General features: G+C 44.7%; 1 protein-coding gene across 4 annotated transcripts; it reads right to left on the bottom strand.

The window, feature by feature from the left end:
- Window positions 1–5,879: 5,879 nt before the first annotated feature.
- LOC109759718 (glucose-6-phosphate/phosphate translocator 2, chloroplastic) lies at window positions 5,880–10,792 on the bottom strand. 4 transcript variants are annotated; one of them, XM_020318549.3, is made up of 6 exons: window positions 10,468–10,792; window positions 8,404–8,891; window positions 8,098–8,323; window positions 7,313–7,535; window positions 6,762–6,975; window positions 5,880–6,220 (listed from the first exon to the last, which is right to left on the bottom strand). In XM_020318549.3, exons 2-6 carry the CDS (start codon window positions 8,884–8,886, stop codon window positions 6,209–6,211), a joined length of 1,158 nt encoding a protein of 385 aa, XP_020174138.1. In that variant the 5' UTR covers window positions 8,887–8,891; window positions 10,468–10,792; the 3' UTR covers window positions 5,880–6,208. The 4 variants fall into 4 exon arrangements, with proteins under 4 accessions (XP_020174138.1, XP_045087825.1, XP_020174139.1 ...); XM_045231890.2 differs by having other exon boundaries at window positions 10,613–10,754; XM_020318550.3 differs by having other exon boundaries at window positions 10,452–10,739.
- Window positions 10,793–21,114: the final 10,322 nt, after the last annotated feature.

Raw genomic sequence — 21,114 nt, 5'->3', positions numbered from 1 at the left:
GAAATAAATTTGATATTTTTTTGTCAAACATTGACAAATTTTTTAGTGAATTGCAAGACATTCATATAAAACGTGGTAAAAAACAAAATCTATTCTCCAAAATGTAGTTTTTTAAAGAATTTTGGAGCATCGATTTTTTTCACCATGTTAATAACATTTTTTAGCATTTTTTTGCCACGTTTTACACGAATGTCACCTCGTTATGAAACTAACATTTGTGAATGTTTGACACGAAAAATCAGATTTTTTTTTTTACGTTTTTTAATCTTTTTTATGATTTTACTGTTCACCCCTGACACCAAAAAAACAGATTTTTTGATGTTTTTTTTATGATTTTACTGTTCACCCGAGCTCCGGATCAGAACACCACTTTCACTATAGATGATGGCTATAAATGAGATGGCAGTTTCATATAGCTGAACATTCGACGCTGTTAGGTAAATTAGTACACCTCTACAAGGTTATACCTGTTCGAATAGACATGCCCATGGTTACGGACAACTTGGAGATTTAAGATCATACAAGAAACTATCTTTTCCAGCTTCTCTATAGTTAGCATATTTGCTTCACCCAAGATCGTGGCATACCGTGAGGTGGAAGTGATATAAAGATCAGTTGTCGATTCAGAGGACTAAAAAAGTGATGAGAGATTTACACAAGGTAAACGCTTGTATCTGGTGCACCGGCCGAACTTTGCACCGGACGCCTCGAACACACTTTGAGGCCTCGTGCACGCGACCACGTTACTCTTTGGCCCCACGGACACTGCTTTCTCCTTCCTTTTATCCCCCACAACATAGCGCAACCACTCGTTGTCCCTGGTCTCTCTCTGCTACCAATCCACTCCGAGCTACCAATCCCCTACCTCCAAACTCCCAGCCATGGTCAGCCCAACACAGGAATCTTCCCCGACGAGCGACTCCCCGGTAAGCTAGAACCGGTGTACCTCCACGGCTTGCTCGGCGCCCAACCTCGTCGCTCCGTCGTTGCCGGCGAGACCCTCTCCCATCCCCGCGGCCATGGACGCCTACAACCCTCGCGGATCCCAGCGAAGTCCTCCGCCCAACGCCGGCTTCGAGTCCCGCCGACATAGCCACAGGGACAGTCCATCAGGGCGCAACAACGGCGAGTGGTGGTGCTGCACACGGTTGCTACAACCGTCGTCGACGGCTGCACAACGAGCGGTGGTGGTGGTGCGCACTGGCCATGGCATGATGAGTTTTTGCTGGAACCGGCATCCTTGTGTGCTACAACCGGCCACAGAATTTGCTACAACCGGCCACGGCATTGCCCAGAAGCTGCAACCGCGCTCACCAGAGTTGCAACCGGCGACGCTGTTGTCGACATTTTTTTCGCTACAACCATGCTCGTAGGTGCTACAACCGTGCTCACCGGAGCTACAACAGCGACGCCTTCGTCAACGATTTTTGCTACAGTCATGTCACCGGAGCTGCATCGGCGACATCATCGTCAACAATTTGCTTCAATCGGGTAGCGGGGATGCTGGAATCGTTTGGTTTTTTTGCAGCAGGGGTGGACAGAGACGACGACTTGCAATCCTCTGATTTTTTATGGAACCGACTAGTAGCGGAGCTACAACCATGTGATGTAGATGCTGGAACTGTTATCGAGAGAAGCTGGAACCGGTGTATTATTTTGCTTCAACCGACGAAATGGTGCTAAGACAACAACGGGCGCCGCCGCGGTGGGCTACAACTACAACCAGCACCATCAAAAGCTACATCCGGCGTTTTGTTTTGCTGCGAAGGTTATTGATGCAAGCATGCCTATTATTCACAGTAATTGTTTGGATGCTGTTCCAGCAAAATATATTGTTCCGGCATTGCGCCGAGGGAGAGACTCACAAAATATACGTGAGATAATCCAGTCGAATAGAAAACGTTCTGGAGACGACAACAACAACAAGTCTGGTAGTTTTGGAAGACAGCTTACTAGTTCTGTGCTTCGTTTTGGGGATTTCCTGTGTGAGATTGTACCACAAGATGAGATTGAGCCATGCTTCCGGACTCCATGTAACAATTGGATGATTGTTGAGTGTACGTGAACCTCAAAGCAAGTACTAGTTCGTTTTGGCTTCTTGTGATCAGCGTTGCCGGATTTTTAAATTATTTTTAAATTAGAAAGAGTCCAAAATTTAGGAAGTATGTGTACGTGTGTGTTAGGAGAGGTTTTAGGTGTGCGTGTCCTTTAAATTGGTTACTGCTATAAAATCAAGTTTGGACGTCATGTAAAAAGAGATTAGGTTATTTTGAGATGAATTAGACACGTGTGTGTTTTTCGGTCGTCGGCCATTATCGAGTTTAGAGAAACTTTGTCAAAAATCTCTGTTGGCGTGTGAGTTCCTGCGACGCGACGCGTAGGGGATTACAAGCTGGGCCTATACGGTTCGTCCATGTTATTCCTTCGAATTGAGGGGTTGGCGTGTTGTTTCTGCGGGATTTGCGAGCATCTTCGTAAACCTGCGACGAGTTCTTGCTGCGATGGATTTTTGTGCCGTGAAAGATCGGGCCAACAACGGACCGACCCTCGTCACGAGGTTCGCTCCACATCAAGTGGTATCAGAGCAAGGTTGATCACGGTACCAAATTTTTTCTTGCTATTTGATTCAACTATTTCAAGATGGTGAACTCGCAGCATGACAAATCTGATCATGAGGAGGTCGATGAGCTTCCGGAGGGTCTGGAGATAAGTGATGATTTGCGTATTCATCTGATGGCGATCAAGGGAGCCAACAAGAAGCTTGGGACAAGGGTTGAGGAATTGTCTGCAAATATTGTAGGCGTCGAGGACAGGTTGAACGAGTGTTTGACTGCCAGTGATCGACAACGCATTGATAGTCTACAGGTGGTGACTGAGAGTCTTAATCGGCTCACCGCGGCAGTTTAGCGCCTCCAGGCGAGAGATGTGGCACCCCGACAGTCCCGCTCACCACGACAACGTCGTGACCGCGACAACGACGATGATGGTGATTTTTCTGAGGATTCTGATGCCCGTGGAGGCTTACCTCACCGACCACGGCATGATGCTGGGGCTCACCACCATGCTGGGCGGCGTCGTGACTATGGCGGCAATGGTGTCCATGAGGATGATGGTTTGGGTCGAATCAAGATAACCATACCTGAATTCTCAGGACGTTGTGCTGACCCGGAGAAATATTTGGAGTGGGAGATGCGTGTAAATCAGATTTTTGATGGTCACAACTACTCCGAAGAGAAGAAGGTTCGTGTTGCATCAATGGAATTTACAGAGTATGCTCTTGTATGGTGGGATAATAAGAACCGTACTCACGAGCGACCAGCGACATGGACTGACATGAAGCGAATCATGAGGGAACGTTTTGTGCCTGCTTATTACACTCGCCAGCTCCATAGTAGACTGCGTCGTCTAGTGGAAGGTACAAAATCACTTGATGGGTACTACAAAGAGATGCAAGTTTTGATGATCCGTACAGCTGTGCGTGAGTCTGCGGAGGCGACCATGGTACGTTTCTTTGAGGGGTTAGAAGAAAAGATTCGTGACCGTGTTGATTTAATGCAATATAATGATATTCATGAGTTGCTTCATCAAGCGGAGCTTGCTGAACGTTGGGTATTGGAGAAGCAAGCTTCAGAGACTCGTCCAACTTACAACAGTGGGCGACATGGTTCTTCTCCAATTGATGGTGGTTTTAGTGCTAAACCGACTCCTTCTTATAAGTCGGGAAGCATTGAACAGAGCAAACTGGCGGCTGCGTCAAAGGAGGTCTCTCAGGTTTCATCTAATGCGACTTCATCTCATCATCGCAATATTATTTGCCACAAGTGTGGAGGACGTGGACACATGAAGCATGAATGTTCCAATCAACGAAGGGTTCTACTTGTTGATGCAGAATATATTTCAGAATCTGAAGATGAGATGCCTAAGTTAGAGGATGGAATTGAAAGAGGTCATGGTGATACCATACTGTGTTATCCTCATGATGATCCTGATATGGAGAGTTTGCTAGCACATAAGGTCCAGCGAGATGACAAGGTCATTTTTGAACCAGGACAACGACGGGGTATTTTCCAAACTGCATGTACCATCAAGGGAGAAGTGTGCAAACTGATAATTGATGGCGGCAGTGCTAGCAACATGATTAGCAAGGATGTGGTGGAGTCTTTTTCTTTGCCAACATGGGAGCACCCAAGACCATACTATATGAAGTGGATAAATGATGTTGGCAAAGTGAAGGTAACTCACAGGGTGAAGGTTCCTTTTTCTGTTGATGGCTATGTTGATAAGGTGGAATGCGATGTTATGCCACTACATGTTTGTCACCTTAGTTTGGGGCGTCCGTGGCAGCATGATGTTAACGCTCTTCATCATGGGCAAACAAACAGGTACACTTTTATGCATAAGGGTAAGTTCTATGCTATTCTTCCTAAGAATGCACAGAATATAAAGTGTACTGTGGAAGTGTTCAAGAAGAAATCTCCAAGGCCTAAGTCGAAACCGAGGACGGTTTCTTTTCAAGGAATGGAGGATGATGCAAGCATGCCTATTATTCACAGTAATTGTTTGGATGCTGTTCCACCGAAATATATTGTTCCGGCATTGCGCCGAGGGAGAGAGTCACAAAATATACGTGAGATAATCCAGTCGAATAGAAAACGTTCTGGAGACGACAACAACAACAAGTCTGGTAGTTTTGGAAGACATCTTACTAGTTCTGTGCTTCGTTTTGGGGATTTCCTGTGTGAGATTGTATCACAAGATGAGATTGAGCCATGCTTCTGGACTCCATGTAACAATTGGATGATTGTTGAGTGTACGTGAACCTCAAAGCAAGTACTAGTTCGTTTTGGCTTCTTGTGATCAGCGTTGCCAGATTTTTAAATTAGTTTTAAATTAGAAAGAGTCCAAAATTTAGGAAGTATATGTACGTGTGCGTTAGGAGAGGTTTTAGGTGTGCGTGTCCTTCAAGTTGGTTACTGCTATAAAATCAAGTTTGGACGTCACGTAAAAAGGGATTAGGTTATTTTGAGATGAATTAGACACGTGTGTTTTTCGGTCGTCGGCCATTATCGAGTTTAGAGAAACTTTGTCAAAGATCTCTATTGGCGTGTGAGTTCCTGCGACGCGACGCGTAGGGGATTACAAGCTGAGCCTATACGGTTCGTCCACGTTATTCCTTCGAATTGAGGGGTTGGCGTGTTGTTTCTGCGGGATTTGCGAGCATCTTCGTAAACCTGCGACGAGTTCTTGCTGCGATGGATTTTTGTGCCGTGAAAAATCGAGCCAACAACGGACCGACCCTCGTCACGAGGTTCGCTCCACATCAGTTATGTGTCGAAACGATGGATTTTTGTGCCGTGAAAAATCGAGCCAACAACGGACCGACCCTCGTCACGAGGTTCGCTCCACATCAGTTATGTGTCGAAACGATGACCCAAGAGATGACAGCGGACGGGCACCGATGCGCCGAGCATTGATGGCGAGGGGCGGCGCAACCTGGTGCTGCAACCATGGGGCCGGGAGCTACACCCCTTGGCGGCCGGTGCTAGGAACGACGCGTCCATGGCCAAGAGCTGCAAGACAAGGTAGCCATGGTGAGCGATCTGAACGTCGACGGTTAAGGCTACAAGCGCGCGCCCAAGGCTGCGAGGAAGGCGGGCAGCAGCACTCGCCGTCGCTCTTTTCTCGCCTATTTGGGGAAGAAGATAGAGGACGGGAGGATGAGAACGAAACAGACGCTCGATCTAGACGGTTAAATCATCGGACGACCGGCCCAAATTTGGGCCGGACAACCTGTGGGTATAACTTTACCACAAAACCCCTGCTCAAGGGCTCGTGGCAAACAACAAACTGGAAGCTGGAAACACAAGAGAAAGCATGCCTTTCAAAATACACAAAGTTCTTAAATATCAATAATTAACCGTTAAGCATAGGGCTATCGTTACTTTCCAGCAACGGAACTGTCAGACGAATTTCCATGCAGTTCTTATTTCAGGATACAACGACAGTTCATGGCCACTGGAGTTCAGTTTGTGATTTAACAAATAACAAGGAAACAGCAACATGGTCCATTATTATTATCGCCTCTCGCATGAAAACCTAAACCTGTATCAACAAGACACTTGCACAAGCAAAATTTGCCCCAGTGCTTGGTACTATTTCTGCAGACATTCTTCGTCCATGAACCTGACCTTCAACAATAGTTCAAACCTCACTGCTTTGCCTACATCAGAATGCAGTTAAGAAAATGTCAAGTATGAAGATAAAAATGCAATATTTAAGTTAGGCATAAACACTGAAGGAGGAAGAATCAACCGAACGGAAGTTTATCGAGTCTTTATTACTCGAATATATTTCTATGGTTTCTTATTTCCCGTTTTGTTGGCAAGTAAATACTTCCAGTCATTGCCAAACTAGCTTGAGTGTATTTTGAGCATGTATTGACGTAATCATTTGATGATTTCTCTTCATGATCTAGTCACGTTTTTCATAAAATGACACCTGCCCCTCAAAGCAACCAATCATAATTTCGAATTACAACAACAGCAAGGATGAGAAAGTAGCATATTCATAATTAAGCTACCTCTGCACCTCTATGGTCATAGGAGAGCCACATAATTGTATGCACAAGCTCGAGTGGTGAAAAATATTAAATGCTACATACACGGAGCTCTAACCTGTCCTAGTCCAGCAAAAGAAAGGTTTATTTCAGTTGATACAAGGGAAGGACAATCAGAAGGAAATCTTAAAGCAACCAAATTTACCTGAGAGTACAGGAATGTGCCAAAGATGGCAATGGCAGCTCCTAGTGCATTTACAGGGCGGACAGGTGTACGGAAGATAATGATTGACGAAACAATAACTGATATGCGCTTCATTGTATTGCCAATGCTAAACGTCAATGGAGAAATCTGGTCCAAAGACATGTAGGACACCTGATTATACAGGTGGTAGAAAACGCTCTGTGCACCAATCCACCTACATGAGCGAACATTTACAACATCAGAAAACTGTCAATGCAAAGAAAAGTAGTTGCGATATATGTTCGGGTACAAATGCGCATAAATCCTGGTCACCTCCAACACAACATGCTGAATTGTCGACAAAGACTCCCAACAGAATATGTCAAGAGAATTAAAAGGCTATAAGCAACAGTGCTGCTAGTGAGTTATAAATGTATCAAAAATGTTGAAGTATGTCTTTAAATGGTGTGAATATGGAGATCATTTCAAGTTTCCACATGAAATTTAAGCACAAATCACAGCACATGGTATAAATGTAGAAGAAAAATGAATTCTCGATTTTTCCTGCTTACCAGAGAACGTTGGGGCCAACATCTGCAAGAGCCTTTTGCCATCCAGCGGCCCACATTTGGGGGCCTTCCATAGCAATAGCAAATGGTGTGAGTATGACCAGGGACATAATTGAAAGGCAAGCGTAGTAATTCATGCCACTGACAGACTTCCCTTTCATGCCCCGCTTCGAAAAGATGTTGCGGAAAACAAATGCAAGGTTCGATATCATGGCACCCATAAATCCTGGTGGGAGGATAAGGCTATTAGCATCATGGAAGGAGTACATCAGAATAGCTGCCTCCCCTAACCAGTGCAAGACCAATCAAGAATTGCAAAGTTGCCTATGCAGCTATAGCCCCTATTTTGTCTGGTGTCAAACTTCACGAAAAAAGGTTTTAAGCTGTATCTTCTTGTGTTAAGGAGAATGCACTAGCCACAGTTTATGTAACCATTCGCCTAATTTACACAAAGTTAAAAGATTATATATATGATTACTTTACTGTTTATTCATTTCCATAAGTTTCAAATCTAAAGCACATAGTTCTTGAAGCTCACTTGAATCCAGATAGAGTAAATAATCATTTAGCAAGTCTTTTCAGTTTTATGTCAAAAAACATTAGGAATGTCGATTATTTAACCAATTAAGAATTGTCACCTCAGTTAACTCACAGAAACTGCTTCTTTGTATCTATGAACAACATGACTATAATGGTTAGAAGCAAAAGGCACATCAATTTCTCGACAACCAATAGGGAGAGGATACGAGAGAAACAACTTAAGAGGATTTTTACTTAATTATACTCACCAATCATATTAAAGTTCAGCTCTGTCGCAGCAGCTAGACCACAACCACCAATGATCGGGAGAAGAGAAAGATATACAGGCATCGGAAATGACTCTCCGAGAATGAACCTTGACACCAAAACACTGAATGCAGGCTCAGCACTCTTGATAATGTGTGTGAATGACACTGCCACCTTTGACATGCTCACTGTGGCAGCAACATGTCCAATTGTATGAGCCACAGCAACCTTCATCAATGCAAACAACAAATATGATTCATGATTTCCATCAACAGATAAAATAGTTGCCACAGAACGAACGAACTCACCGGGAAAAGTGCTTTCCAGAAATCTAAGTCAGTCTTGGGGGCCTCAACTAGGCAGGTGACCCATGAGAAGAGCATCATCGCTGAGCCGCAGGCGAGGGATAGTGTGGAGGTGAGCCAGGGATACGGGAAAGCATTGAGAACCTTCTTGTTATAGATGTTAAAGATCACATTAAGCGCCCACCAAGTCGCAAAATAGATTGAAATCTTCAACTTTTGTGCTACTTCTGAGCTGGCTGGCACCACCTCAGCCTTTGACTCCTTGTCATCAGCCGCTGAAGCTGCACACCGGAAGTCAAGCAGCTGCCTCCGAGGCTTCAGCTCGGAAGTGTGTGGGTCATCTAGCCGTGTGAGGTAGAGTGGTCTAAGGGAGCAGGACGCAAATTTTTTCATGTTGAGAATGGACACCGACGGAACAAAAGCTGATTTAGACCGTTGATTGGTGACAGAGAAGGCGGCCGGAGAGAGCTTCACAGCAGGTATCATGGCTCCTGCAGATCAACCAAAAAACATTCATAAAGGAATAACAGATGGCAAGTGACATACAAACTGAACAAAGAGCTGCTAAAAAAATATGATGTTCCTTTTCAGTGAGACCTCCATTGAGCTGATCAAAAAATATGATGTTCCTTTTCAGTGAGACCTCCATTGAGCTGATCAAGAAAATGACATGGAACAACTTCCCCCAAAACAATGCTTGAAAATATTTACTCCAGTTTTATTGATGCAAGCTTTCCTTGAGATTATTATCGAATGAATGCATCATCCAAGCATGATCCAACCAGTTACATCTCTTGTCAGCACTATGCAATTCATGCACGTCACAGACTGGGTTTTTTTTGTCAGATAAGACCACATACGCTTTCATATTGACAGAAAGAACCATCTGCGATCCGTACAGACAAAAAAGACCATTTACACCGTGGCGGCAGACCTGGCAGCCGACAAGTGGCACCTACCACCTCAGTGGGCGGCGGCAAGACCTGCCGCCACAGCCGCCGCCGGCAGCTCGGCTGCAACAGAAATTTCCGGTCTGCAACGGAATAGGACGCACTGGTGGCCCTGCCGCCCCTCCCGATGGCGGCAGCTCCTTTTCCTACATGTATGGCAGCTCCTTATCTGACAAAAATTCAACTCACAGTACCCGCATGCACCTGCCCGCCTGCACTCGAACAAATTTAGAAGGGGTGTATGTAGTACATATCCATGAAACGTCGTGATACAAAGAGTGCACGCAGTCACTTAACACTACCATTACAAAGTCGTGTTGGTACGTGCATGATGATGCACCTTAGACTAGACATTGCTATACTACTACTTGATGTGCACACCGGCCGATTCATCTAGTGACAGAAAGGAGCACTTGTAACCGTTCACATGCATGCTACCGCGAGCAGCAGGAAAACGAGCGGCAGCCATCAGGAGTGGCAGCAGGGCCCACCAGCGTGTCGCCGTTCCGTTGCAGACCCGAATTTCTATTGCAACCGAGCTGCCGCCGTTGGCTGTGGCGGCAGGTGCCACATGTTGGCTGCCGAACCTGCCGCCACGGCATAGGTGATTTTTTTGTCAATACGGATCACAGATGGTCTTTTCTGTCTATACGAAAACGTAGGTGGTCTTATGTGACAAAAATTCCAGACTGGGAGCTATATGAGCTTGGTCACTGGAAAATCCCCAAAGGCTAAAACGCAAGGTCAAAGGTGTACATGAGGACAAATTATGCATAAGCACATCGCTTTCGCCCAGTAATCCACACGTAAGGGTGTCGCCTTTCACCCCTTTGCACAAGCTCCAACTCTCACGGTCGTCTAACTGGGCAGATTTCGCATCCATTTATGAAATATAGAACAGAGAAGCCAGAGACTGCAGCTTGCAGGAGAGGGGGTGGTACGGGGGAGGCGACGAGTTGGCGGTGCGGGAGGTACAGCGGCGAGGCGCCGACCGCGGATGATGGTTGGCAGCTGGGTGAGAGAGATGGGTGATACGGCGACGGATCATAAAGCGGTGTTGCAGATTAATTATTTTATTTTTACAGGATCGACAGAACAAACCTCTGCAAGATCTCACCTTTCTTCCCGCCCAAGAAGACTTGCTCGGATCGATAAAGCCTTCTTCTCAAATCGCGGCAAGAAGAGGTAAAAGCGGCGCCTCTGCGACGAAGGATTCGAGGACGGCAGAGGCAGGTGGGGATAGCTGGGGATCAAGATCGAACCTGGGAATCTGAGACGGGAACCCGGAGATCACAAGGAGGGAGAAGGGGATTGCTCGAGGCAGGACGGAGGTAGGAGTTTAGTTCCTTCGACGAGTATAAAGGCAAAGGGAAGGGGGGAAGGTGGCGGCTCGGGAGTGGGGCAGGGAGGTTAGGTGCCGTGTGGCTCTTTGTTAGATTGTATAAATGCCAGGGGCTTCTTGTACATGTCTTCTCCAAGGAGACCAGCCATGGTAATTTGGAGTTTTTTTTGGGTGGGGGTGGTTTTTTTTTTCAAGAGTACGCCAAGAGCGTATCGTATTTTTATAGAAGAGAGGAATGTTGATTACAAGAGACCTTTAGAGTATTGCATCCTGCTACAGTGCACATGATAGGTGGGGTTGGGTCCACATGGCAGCGACTATACTGCACCATATGCTAAGGATCCTAGGGAGGGGGAGTGGTGGCGCGTATTGATTTCAGATACAGGTTATAGAAAGGATTTGGCAATCCTTAACACATAAGTTGCCTCGCTTTCACGCATACGATAGTGACCTCCTGTATGATCTACTTTACAACAAGCAAATTTTTGGCTTGAAAGATGAACATCTATGTAAAAACAAGCTGCACAATTGTGATCTTTTCTTTGCGGGGCACAATTATGAGCTTTTACATTAAGCTTCCTTGGAATATGGAAGACCTGAGCTTGAATGTTGATTGTTGCAGCAAAATATTTTGGTAGTTGGCTTCTAATTTGCTAGTGTTCTGGGACTTGAAGAAGATTCCTTGACGCCACTGCATGAGCTAATGTCAAATTATCCGCTAGGAAAGTGATTTTGATGTTGGCGATGTGTGAAGCAATTTCCGCGACAACATATAAAGTTGTAGCCTCCGCCTCTAGTGGAGTTTTGACACTTTTAGCTGCTGCAGAGGTTAAGATACCTATTCCTTGCTTATTCTTGCCAGTGTAAATGTAAATTCCTATTCCTGTTTTCCTTGAGTTATTATTGGAGTTAGTAGTGTACTTTTTTCATGCAGCGTCGGTATAAACCTTGGAACCTGTAATTCAAGCATCTGTTTTTAGTGAGCATCCCTGCTTTTGATTGTGTGCAGATTTTACCCTTGTTTCCTGCTTTATTTTTGTTGGTAAACCTGCAATGTCTGCATAAGATAGTAAATCGTGATCATTTATTATTGCTTACATAGGAGAGTTTGATTTTTTGCCAAAACGTTTTTATTCCTGAACTTCCAAATACACCAAAGAATAGTGATTATGTTATTGAGAGAGGCATGAGGGTGATGGGAGGTTAACAAAGCCTGGATAAATAGCAGGTATTCAATAAAAGTTCTGCACAAAGAATTCAGACCTAATATTCCAGACCAAGCAGTTTTAGCAAAAGGACAAGTGAAGAATAGGTGTATGTCATTTTCTTCGTGATCACATCTTACACAATGTTTTATAATATGAGAAGAAATTTTACCTGCCCTCGTACCTGTTGGAATTGCTCTCCTAAGATGCCTTCATGCAAAATTCTGTACTCTAGGTACCATCTCATTTGTTCTCCAATTCTGTTTTAAAATTTGCTTTACACATGTAGGTACTTGTCTGGGTGTAGGCTCGCCATGTTCCTGCATATCCTGTAGGCAAGCCCTATATGCAGATTTGGATGTACATTTTCCTGAATTATGTAGCTTCCAACATAAGATGTCAATGCCTCCCAACTGAATTATTGGAACCTGCATAACGATGTTAGATGCCTGCTCATCAAAGGGTGTGCAGATAAGATTAGTGTTCCAAGATTTTTGGTTAGGCGGCCATAGATCTTTAAATTGCGAAGGATAAATGAAATTCCCATGTGTTGTAGGGTAAAACCCTAGGTGGGATCTTTTCACACTTGAAGGGGGGAAAGGGAAGAGCACACAAGAACACAAGGGGGAAATCACTCAAACAAACACAAATCACACATCCACTAGAGTAGCATACATGAGATCCACAAGAATACAAGAACAATTCAAGGAGAAAGCATTAGGGTAAAGTTCTTCCCACTCCCAAGGAGGTGAGCTCTTGGTGATGATCTTCTCCAAGAGGAGGCCTTGATAATCCACAAAGGATCTTCCCTAGAGAGGGGTCTTGATCTCCAAGAGGAGGGAAGATGAGCAAAGCTCTCTCAATGTCTATCCAATACTCTGTTAGCCCCAAAAACGAGCTAGATGAGGAGTACTTATAGGCTAGGGACGAATTGGGGGTACAACAAGGGTACATGGGTAAATTATCCTGAAATGTGCATAGCCACGGTGGAGGGTCCGGGCACCCGGGGTCAAGGGGTCCGGGCACCCGGGGGTCGCTGGGAGACGGAGGGCCGGGCACCCGGGGCGCGCCTAGGGATGGGGGCCGGGTACCCGGGGGTGTGAGGCCCGGGTCCCGGGCACCCGGGGCGTCCAGGGGGCCGCGCCCTTAGCTGCTATAGAGGTCGGGCACCCAGGGGCTAAGGGTCGGGGCACCTGGGGTGGGCGGAGGAGCGCCGAGGCAGGAGGCCGGGGCACCCGAGGCCAAAGGGCCGGGCACCCGGGGCGGCCAAGGCCAGCGTCCAGGCAGGGGTCGGGCACCCGGGGTGTCTAGGGGCGGCTCCCAGCCGGCGGCCAGGCACCCGGGGCTGCGTGTGGCCGGGCACCCGGGGTAGTACGGGACCTCCGCTTCTTCGTGCTTCGCGTGTCCTTCTTCCTCCTCCTTCTCCATGTGTACTTGGGTCTCCCTCCTAGCTTCTTCATGGACTTCTCCGTGGCACCTTAGAATGCATAAGCTTTCCATTTGAGGTAGAATCCAACTCTCATGTGAATCCAAATGAACCTCGGAGAGGAAAGAATTAACCTCGGTTTCGATGGCACGTGCGCGAGCTCTTGTCATTAGTCCTCCTTGTGGTGCTTGATGAGTTGTAGTAGAGTCCATGGGGATGATGTAGGGATGCTCCGCATCACCATGTTGGATAATAAGGTGATCATAGATGGATTCCCAAACAAGACACCATGGAGTGCTCCATATATAGAAGAGTCATCTTCAATAAGTTGATAAAAAGAATTAGAGTAAAGCAAGTGGCATATTTTTAAAATAGATGACCGGAAGACAGATTTGGGATTTTGAACTAGCTCTCTAGATTGAAGAGGCGGGAAAGTCTTTGGTTTTGAGAACACTTGAGAGAAAGCTGTCAGGGTTTTCCGCAATCCTCCATCCTGCTGAAAGTACAAGGTCCTTGTTCATAGCTTGGATGTTCCTGATTCCTAGACCCCCCCCCTCACACTTTGGAATACAGATGTCCTTCCATGCCCTAAGACAAAGTGTTCTAGACGTTGGTTTCTCTTTTATTCTTATTCATCAAAAATTTCTAATGGTGGCCATGAGCTTTGCAATCAACTTCTTGGAGAATACAATGTTAGACATGTAACACATAGGGATCGAAGCAAAGACAGAATTACTAAGAATCATATCTAGCTCCAGGAGAGAGTTTATTGGCCTTATAATCACTAAGTTTAATACGAAAATTTTCAACCTCAAAATCATAAGCTGCAAATATATCCTTGGCTGGTAGGATTAAAGAGTGCCCAAGGTGAACTGAATTAGCATCGATGTCCATATCAAGAAAATTATTTTAATGTCCTTGGAGTTTTTATGTAGGGCATATGCTTCATGTCAAGTATATTTAGAGCAACTCTAGCAGATGCACTATATTTATGACACGCTAAAATAGTTTGTGAGTCCCCCTAAAATGGATTTGTAGTACCGTCTGGCATCAGGCGGAATAAATGCTGCAAAACTAATATGGAGTTGTTATGTAGGGCACATGCTTCATGTCAAGTATGTTTAGAGCAACTCTAGCAGATGCGCTATATTTTCGACACACATAAACAGTTTGCGGCTCCCCCTAAAACAGATTTTTGGTACCATGCGACATTAGGAGGGCCGAATAGATGCCACAAACCCTGGGTTTGTGGCATCTGTTCCGCCCGCCCGACGTTGCGCGGTTCCGCAAATCCATTGTAGTTATGATTTTCAAAAATATAATTTAAATAAAGCAGCAATATAAATCAATCTTATTAATGTTTTAACATCATACAATACAATAATTCAAATCTAAATTACGATGAATGAAGAATTGTTCAAATCACACATGAATACAAATAAGACCAAATAAATAAAATGGGAGTCTATCTCCCATACAGTTGCCACTGGTGCTCAATGAGATCATTGCAGAGATGCTGGTCTGTGTCACGGTCTTCAATCTACCGGTAGGTCTCAAGAAATGCAATGATCCCATCTGGGTTCCTAGTAGGCTTGACAAGGCTACCAATATTGTCACGAAAAAACTCTAAGTTTAAATCCCTATCATCCTCACTGATCGTGTTGTGTAGAATCACACATGCACTCATGATATTTGAGAAGGATTTCTTATCCTAGAAGGGAGTAGGACCTTGGACAATAGCAAACCAAGCTTGCAACACACTGAATGCCGTCTCAGTATCTTTTTGACATGCTTCTTGTACTTGGGAGAAAATAGTGTGTTTTCTGACTACTGGTTTACTAATTGTCTTCACAAATGTTGCCCACGAAGGATAAATACCATCGGCAAGATAATACCCCATGGTATAACCATGTCCATTGATAGTGTACTTGCAAGCTGGAGCTTTTCCACTAGCTAGCTGTGCAAAAGGATGTGACCTATGCAATACATTGATATCATTGAGAGACCCTAGCAATCCAAAGAAGCAATGCTAAATCCACAAGTCATGCGAAGCCACGGCTTCAAGCACACTAGTGGGTTTATGTTAATGGCCAATGTACTACCTGACCCAAGCCTTTGGGAAGTTCTTCCACCTTCGATGCATGCTATCCACACTCCCAAGAATGCCTGGCCATCCTCTTGCTTCATTCATCGCAATCAATTTTTTTGTGTCCTCATTGGGAGTTCGGAGGTACTCAGGACCAAATACCCGGATCAGTGTCTTGGCAAACACCCACATGCATTTGAGCATGGTGCCTTCTCCAATGCAAAGATACTCATTTGTGTAATCGGCTGTAATGCCATATGCTATCACTCTTTGTCAATATTTTTTTGTATGTAGTAAATCCAAGCAAACCGGCAGCATTCCTCCGGCCAATGAAGAAATGACAACTTTTCTCGTAAGCTTCCACAATGCGAACAAAAAGAGACCTTCTCATTCAATAACGCCTACCACTGGTACAACGAGGTTCTATACAAGAGATTTTTAACCCCTTTCCGCGACGGCATTTTGAACCGTCGCCAAGTGAGTGTGTGCGATAGGAGGGTCCTTCCCACACGACCCAAAAACCGTCGGGGATAGGGAGCCATGATGCATATAGTTGTCCCTATAAAACTGTTTCTGATATCTCGAATATCCCAAACGCTCCATCCTTGCTACTCGTTTGTGCTCGCATTGCCATCACAGTCGATATTCTGTGGTGCTACGTTTACGATACGCGTCCCATCACAAACAGTTCACGATTATAGAACGTGTATGATAAGCAGACAATCACACACATTCACTTTTCCCGAACCGTATGTGATAACTAATTAAGAAGATTAGCTAATCATCGCACGAGTGTTGGATAGGATTACGAAATGTTGTACCGTCATAACATCGTCGTACATGATAACCATCGCACACGCTATTCTGTGGTGCAATATTTACGATGTGTACCACATTAGAAACAGTTCATGGTTGCAAATCATGTACGATAAGGCAACTATCACAAACATTTAGTTTGCCCGCATCGTTTGTGATATTGTCTGACATCACACACGCTTTGCAAACGGCAATTGTGTGCATGCTCACACACATTTCCTCTCTGTGAACCGTGTCAAAATTATGGTGTATATCACAAACGTTTGTGTGTTTACTGACCATGTGCGCCGTAACGACCTATAGAGCGTAATTTCACTATAATTTAATTGCTGCTATTTAAAATTGTACCGGATTTGAATTTGAAAGTATGCTATAGCTTTATTCATATCCATCAGGTTCAAACAACCAATGCATCATTCGATTCACAGGTACATATGTTCAAGAATTACATAAGCACCAAATAAAGAATGATGAACCACAGTTGTATACTTGTACTATTAAAGACGGTAAAGAAAGTGGCGAAATACATTCTGGTTGCTGAACAAGGTGAAGCGGAGTGCCCATATTGTGCCCTCCTCCATGCAGAAGGTACACATGACTCTAGTCCACCCCCTTGTGATGGCCGACCGCCCATCCTTCATTGTCTTCATGAACACATCTAGATAGTCATTGTGTTCTGGTGGAAATACTTTAACCTTTGCATGCCCACCAATCATGTAGTTTGAGAGGTAATCTTGAGTAAACTTCTTTGGGAACCAATGCAAAGGAAAAAGATTCAGACATTGTCATCTAACACAACTCATTATGGGCAGTAAAAAGAAGGTTGCAGAGTTCTTACTTACCATCTGCAGTTTAATTGCCATCTTTTGACCCATTTTACTAACAATCTTTGTCAGCTTCCTCACTTGATGCTGGTTCATCAATATCTCATTGCCCCATACGCAGAAAGGGTCGAAGCACGGATCTTTACCAATGACATATGTACCTGAAAGCACCAAGTAAATATTAGAAGCTAAACAATAATTGCACAATGATGTAGTACAACACTCCCTCTGTCCCATTATATAATATATTATAACATCCAATATACTCACATATTGGATGAATTAACTACTGTTGTTGTTGTTGTTGTTGTTGTTGTTGTTGCTGCTGCTGCTGCTGTTGCTGTTATTGCTGTTGTTGTTGCTGTTGTTGCTGTTGTTGTTGTTGTTGCTGCTGTTGCTGTTGCTGTTGCTGTTGGTGTTGGTGTTGCTGTTGTTGTTGGTGTTGTTGTTGCTGTTGGTGTTGTTGCTGTTATTGTTGTTGCTGTTGTTGTTGCTGCTGTTGTTGTTGTTGTTGTTGTTGTTGTTGTTGTTGTTGTTGTTGTTGTTGTGCAGCCTAGGATTGCATATTTAGACATTCAGTACAGTGCATATTTAGACATCATCAGAACATAGGTAACACTCTTCCTTGTTGCTATGCAGCCTAGGATTGCATATTTAGACATTCAGTACAGTGCATGTTTCTATGTTGCCTCAGATATATTAGATATGGCCCTAGTTAACCTACCGATAAATGAGTTATAGATATATTCAGTTAAAAGTCCGATTCACCGATTAGTCCCTTATCAGCCCTCGGCCTATATGGTACCAGCTACCAATATCCTGAACAGTGAGTATATATAAGCCATGGGATGAAACTAACCTCGATGGAAAACAGCAGTCGTTCCCAAAATTGTCTTGTGTAAGTACATCGAGAGGCATGTTAAGCACAATAGGCTAAACATCAACCAGATATATCCATGGCAGACAAAATAATCTCCAAACGGTAGCTTCATTGTGCAGGTTTAAGCACGCTAGTTAAGCAAAACAAGAAGTGGAAAGGTGTGTTAACTGCAACAGTCCTAACATTTAACAAGAAGCAAATATAGTAATTTAAACTGGTATTGTGACGATCTAAGTACACTGGTTATTGTTAAATAAAAAAAGAAAGGCATGTTAACCACAACATGCTTAACAACAACCAAATGTAGTCATTCATAGTGGTATTGTTTAAACTGGTATTGATGAAATTGAACTGCACAGTTCATACTTGCACATATAGAACATCACGTTGTGAATAACTGGAACAAATAAGGCACACTACGAACAACCAAATATATCATTTGAAACTGGACATATGCTAACTACAAACAACCGAACTACCAAAAAACTTTAAAAGAGGCATATGCTAGCTATAACAGGCTTAACAGCAAGCAAATATATGCATTCCTATCGGTATGTTTAAAACTGGTATTGATGAAAATGTACTGCACAGTAAATAGTGCACATATAGAGCATCACATTGTGAACAACTGAAATAAACAAGGCATACTGCAAACAACCAAATATATCAATTAAAACAGGACATATTCTCGCTACACTACAAAAGGGACTCGACAAAACAAATCATGGGTTCCCCCCTGTGAAGAGGCACGGCAAAACAAATCATGGGTTTCCTCACTTGTCACAGATGGGCTCGTTCCTGTGGGAAGAGCACGGACCCTAGGTGCGCTCCATGTTGTCACAGATGGGTTCCTTCAACTTGGAAGAGCACGGCTATAGGATGCCCTCCCTGATGTCGCAGATGGGCTCTTTCCCCTTGGAAGAGCCGGAGAGGGTGCCCTCTTCGTGGTTGCCGTCGATGAGGTCTGACTTGGCAGCTGTGGATCCCAAGCCAGCGTCGCAGAACGTGTCCTTCAGAAATGACAAAAGGGGCTCGATGGCGATGTAGGATGGCAAATTCTTGACAACGAGCCAGAGGAGATTAGCGGCGGGGCCATGGATGAGATCGATGGCGGTTGAACCTGAGGGGTTAGGGGTGGGCCACTTAACCTGTGACATAGCCCGCGTCAGGCCGTTGTTGTCGATGACCTCGATGTCGTAGCCGGCGTCCGTGACATACCCGCATACTCTAGCCCACTGATTGAGAGCCTGCGACCAGTAATGGTTGTCAGCTTCCTCGACGGCCACCTCAGCGATGTCGGGTGAAGAGGCCACGATACATCTCTTTTGGGTCAGTCGCTCCTCGAGCTCCACGGGAAGCATAGCCGAGCTTAGGCTGCGACGCTCTGGAGTGGGGATGGGGATGGGGATGGGGATCTGTGGGAAAGGGGCGTTTGGCAGACATCATCTAAGAAACTCAGAGTGGCTAGCGTATGGAGATCGGTGGGTAAGCTGCACGGGCAAACCGGTAGATGTTGACAACGGAGGCCTTGCGGCGATGGTGGTGGGGACCTTGCTAGGGTTTCGAGTGACGGAGGGGTTGTGGTGTGTGCTACCTCTTGAGCACTGCGTTGGTTTTCCCTTGAAGAGGAAAGGGTGATGCAGCAAAGTAGCGTAAGTATTTTCCTCAGTTTTTGAGAACCAAGGTATCAATCCAGTAGGAGGCTACGCGCGAGTCCCTCGCACCTACACAAAACAAATAAATCCTCGCAACCAACGCGATAAGGGGTTGTCAATCCCTTCACGGTCACTTACGAGAGTGAGATCTGATAGATATGATAGGATAATATTTTTGGTATTTTTGTGATAAAGATGCAAAGTAAAATAAAAGCAAAGTAAAAAGCAAAGGAAATAACTAAGTGTTAGAAGATTAATATGATGAAGATAGACCCGGGGGCCATAGGTTTCACTAGTGGCTTCTCTCAAGAGCATAAGTATTTTACGGTGGGTGAACGAATTACTGTTGAGCCATTGACAGAATTGAGCATAGTTATGAGAATATCTAGGTATGACCACGTATATAGGCATCACGTCCGAGACAACTAGACCGACTCCTGCCTGCATCTACTACTATTACTCCACTCATCGACCGCTATCCAGCATGCATCTAGAGTATTAAGTTCATGAAAACAGAGTAATACCTTAAGCAAGATGAAATGATGTAGAGGGATAAATTCATGCAATATGATAAAAACCGCATCTGGTTATCCTCGATGGCAACAATACAATACAATACGTGCCTTGCTGCCGCTACTATCACTGGGAAAGGACAACGCAAGATTGAACCCAAAGCTAAGCACTTCTCCCATTGCCAGAAAGATCAATCTAGTAGGCCAAACCAAACTGATAATTCGAAGAGACTTGCAAAGATAACAAATCATACATAAAAGAATTCAGAGAAGATTCAAATATTGTTCATAGATAAACTTGATCATAAACCCACAATTCATCGGTCTCAACAAACACACCGCAAAAGAAGATTACATTGAATAGATCTCCACAAGAGAGGGGGAGAACATTGTATTGAGATCCAAAAAGAGAGAAGAATCCATCTAGCTAATAACTATGGACCCGAAGGTCTGAGGTAAACTACTCACACTTCATCGGAGAGGCTATGGTGCTGATGTAGAAGCCCTCCGTGATGGATGCCCCCTCCGGCGGAGCTCCGGAACAGGCCCCAAGATGGGATCTCGTGGGTACAGAAGGTTGCGGCGGTGGAATTAGGTTTTTGGCTCCGTATCTGATCGTTTGGGGGTACGTAGGTATATATAGGAGGAAGAAGTACGTCGGTAGAGCAATAGGGGGCCCACGAGGGTGGAGGGCGCGCCCTGGGGGGGTAGGCACGCCCCCTACCTCGTGGCCTCCTGGAAGCTTCTCTTACGTAGGGTCCAAGTCTCCTGGATCTTGTTCGTTCCAAAAATCACGTCCCCGAAGGTTTCATTCCGTTTGGACTCCGTTTGATATTCTTTTTCTGCGAAACTCTGAAATAGGCAAAAAACAGCAATTCTGGGCTGGGCCTCCGGTTAATAGGTTAGTCCCAAAAATAATATAAAAGTGAATAATAAAGCCCAATAATGTCCAAAACAGTAGATAATATAGCATGGAGCAATCAAAAATTATAGATACATTGGAGACGTATCAAGCATC

The sequence above is a fragment of the Aegilops tauschii genome, chromosome 7, assembly GCF_002575655.3.
Source record: "Aegilops tauschii subsp. strangulata cultivar AL8/78 chromosome 7, Aet v6.0, whole genome shotgun sequence".
NCBI classification, from domain to species: Eukaryota; Viridiplantae; Streptophyta; class Magnoliopsida; order Poales; family Poaceae; genus Aegilops; species Aegilops tauschii.
The sequence above is the reverse complement of the archived record's forward strand: the minus strand, read 5'-3'. Positions and strand labels throughout refer to the sequence as shown.

Excerpts from the sequence above, each read along its gene's own strand:
- LOC109759718 (XM_020318549.3), bottom strand. The coding sequence starts at position 8,886 with ATGATACCTGCTGTGAAGCTCTCTCCGGCCGCCTTCTCTGTCACCAAT. Across the intron at positions 7,536-8,097 it reads GCTGAACTTTAATATGATTG|GATTTATGGGTGCCATGATA; the intron begins GTGAGTATAATT and ends TCCTCCCACCAG. Across the intron at positions 6,976-7,312 it reads GTTGGCCCCAACGTTCTCTG|GTGGATTGGTGCACAGAGCG; the intron begins GTAAGCAGGAAA and ends TCGCTCATGTAG.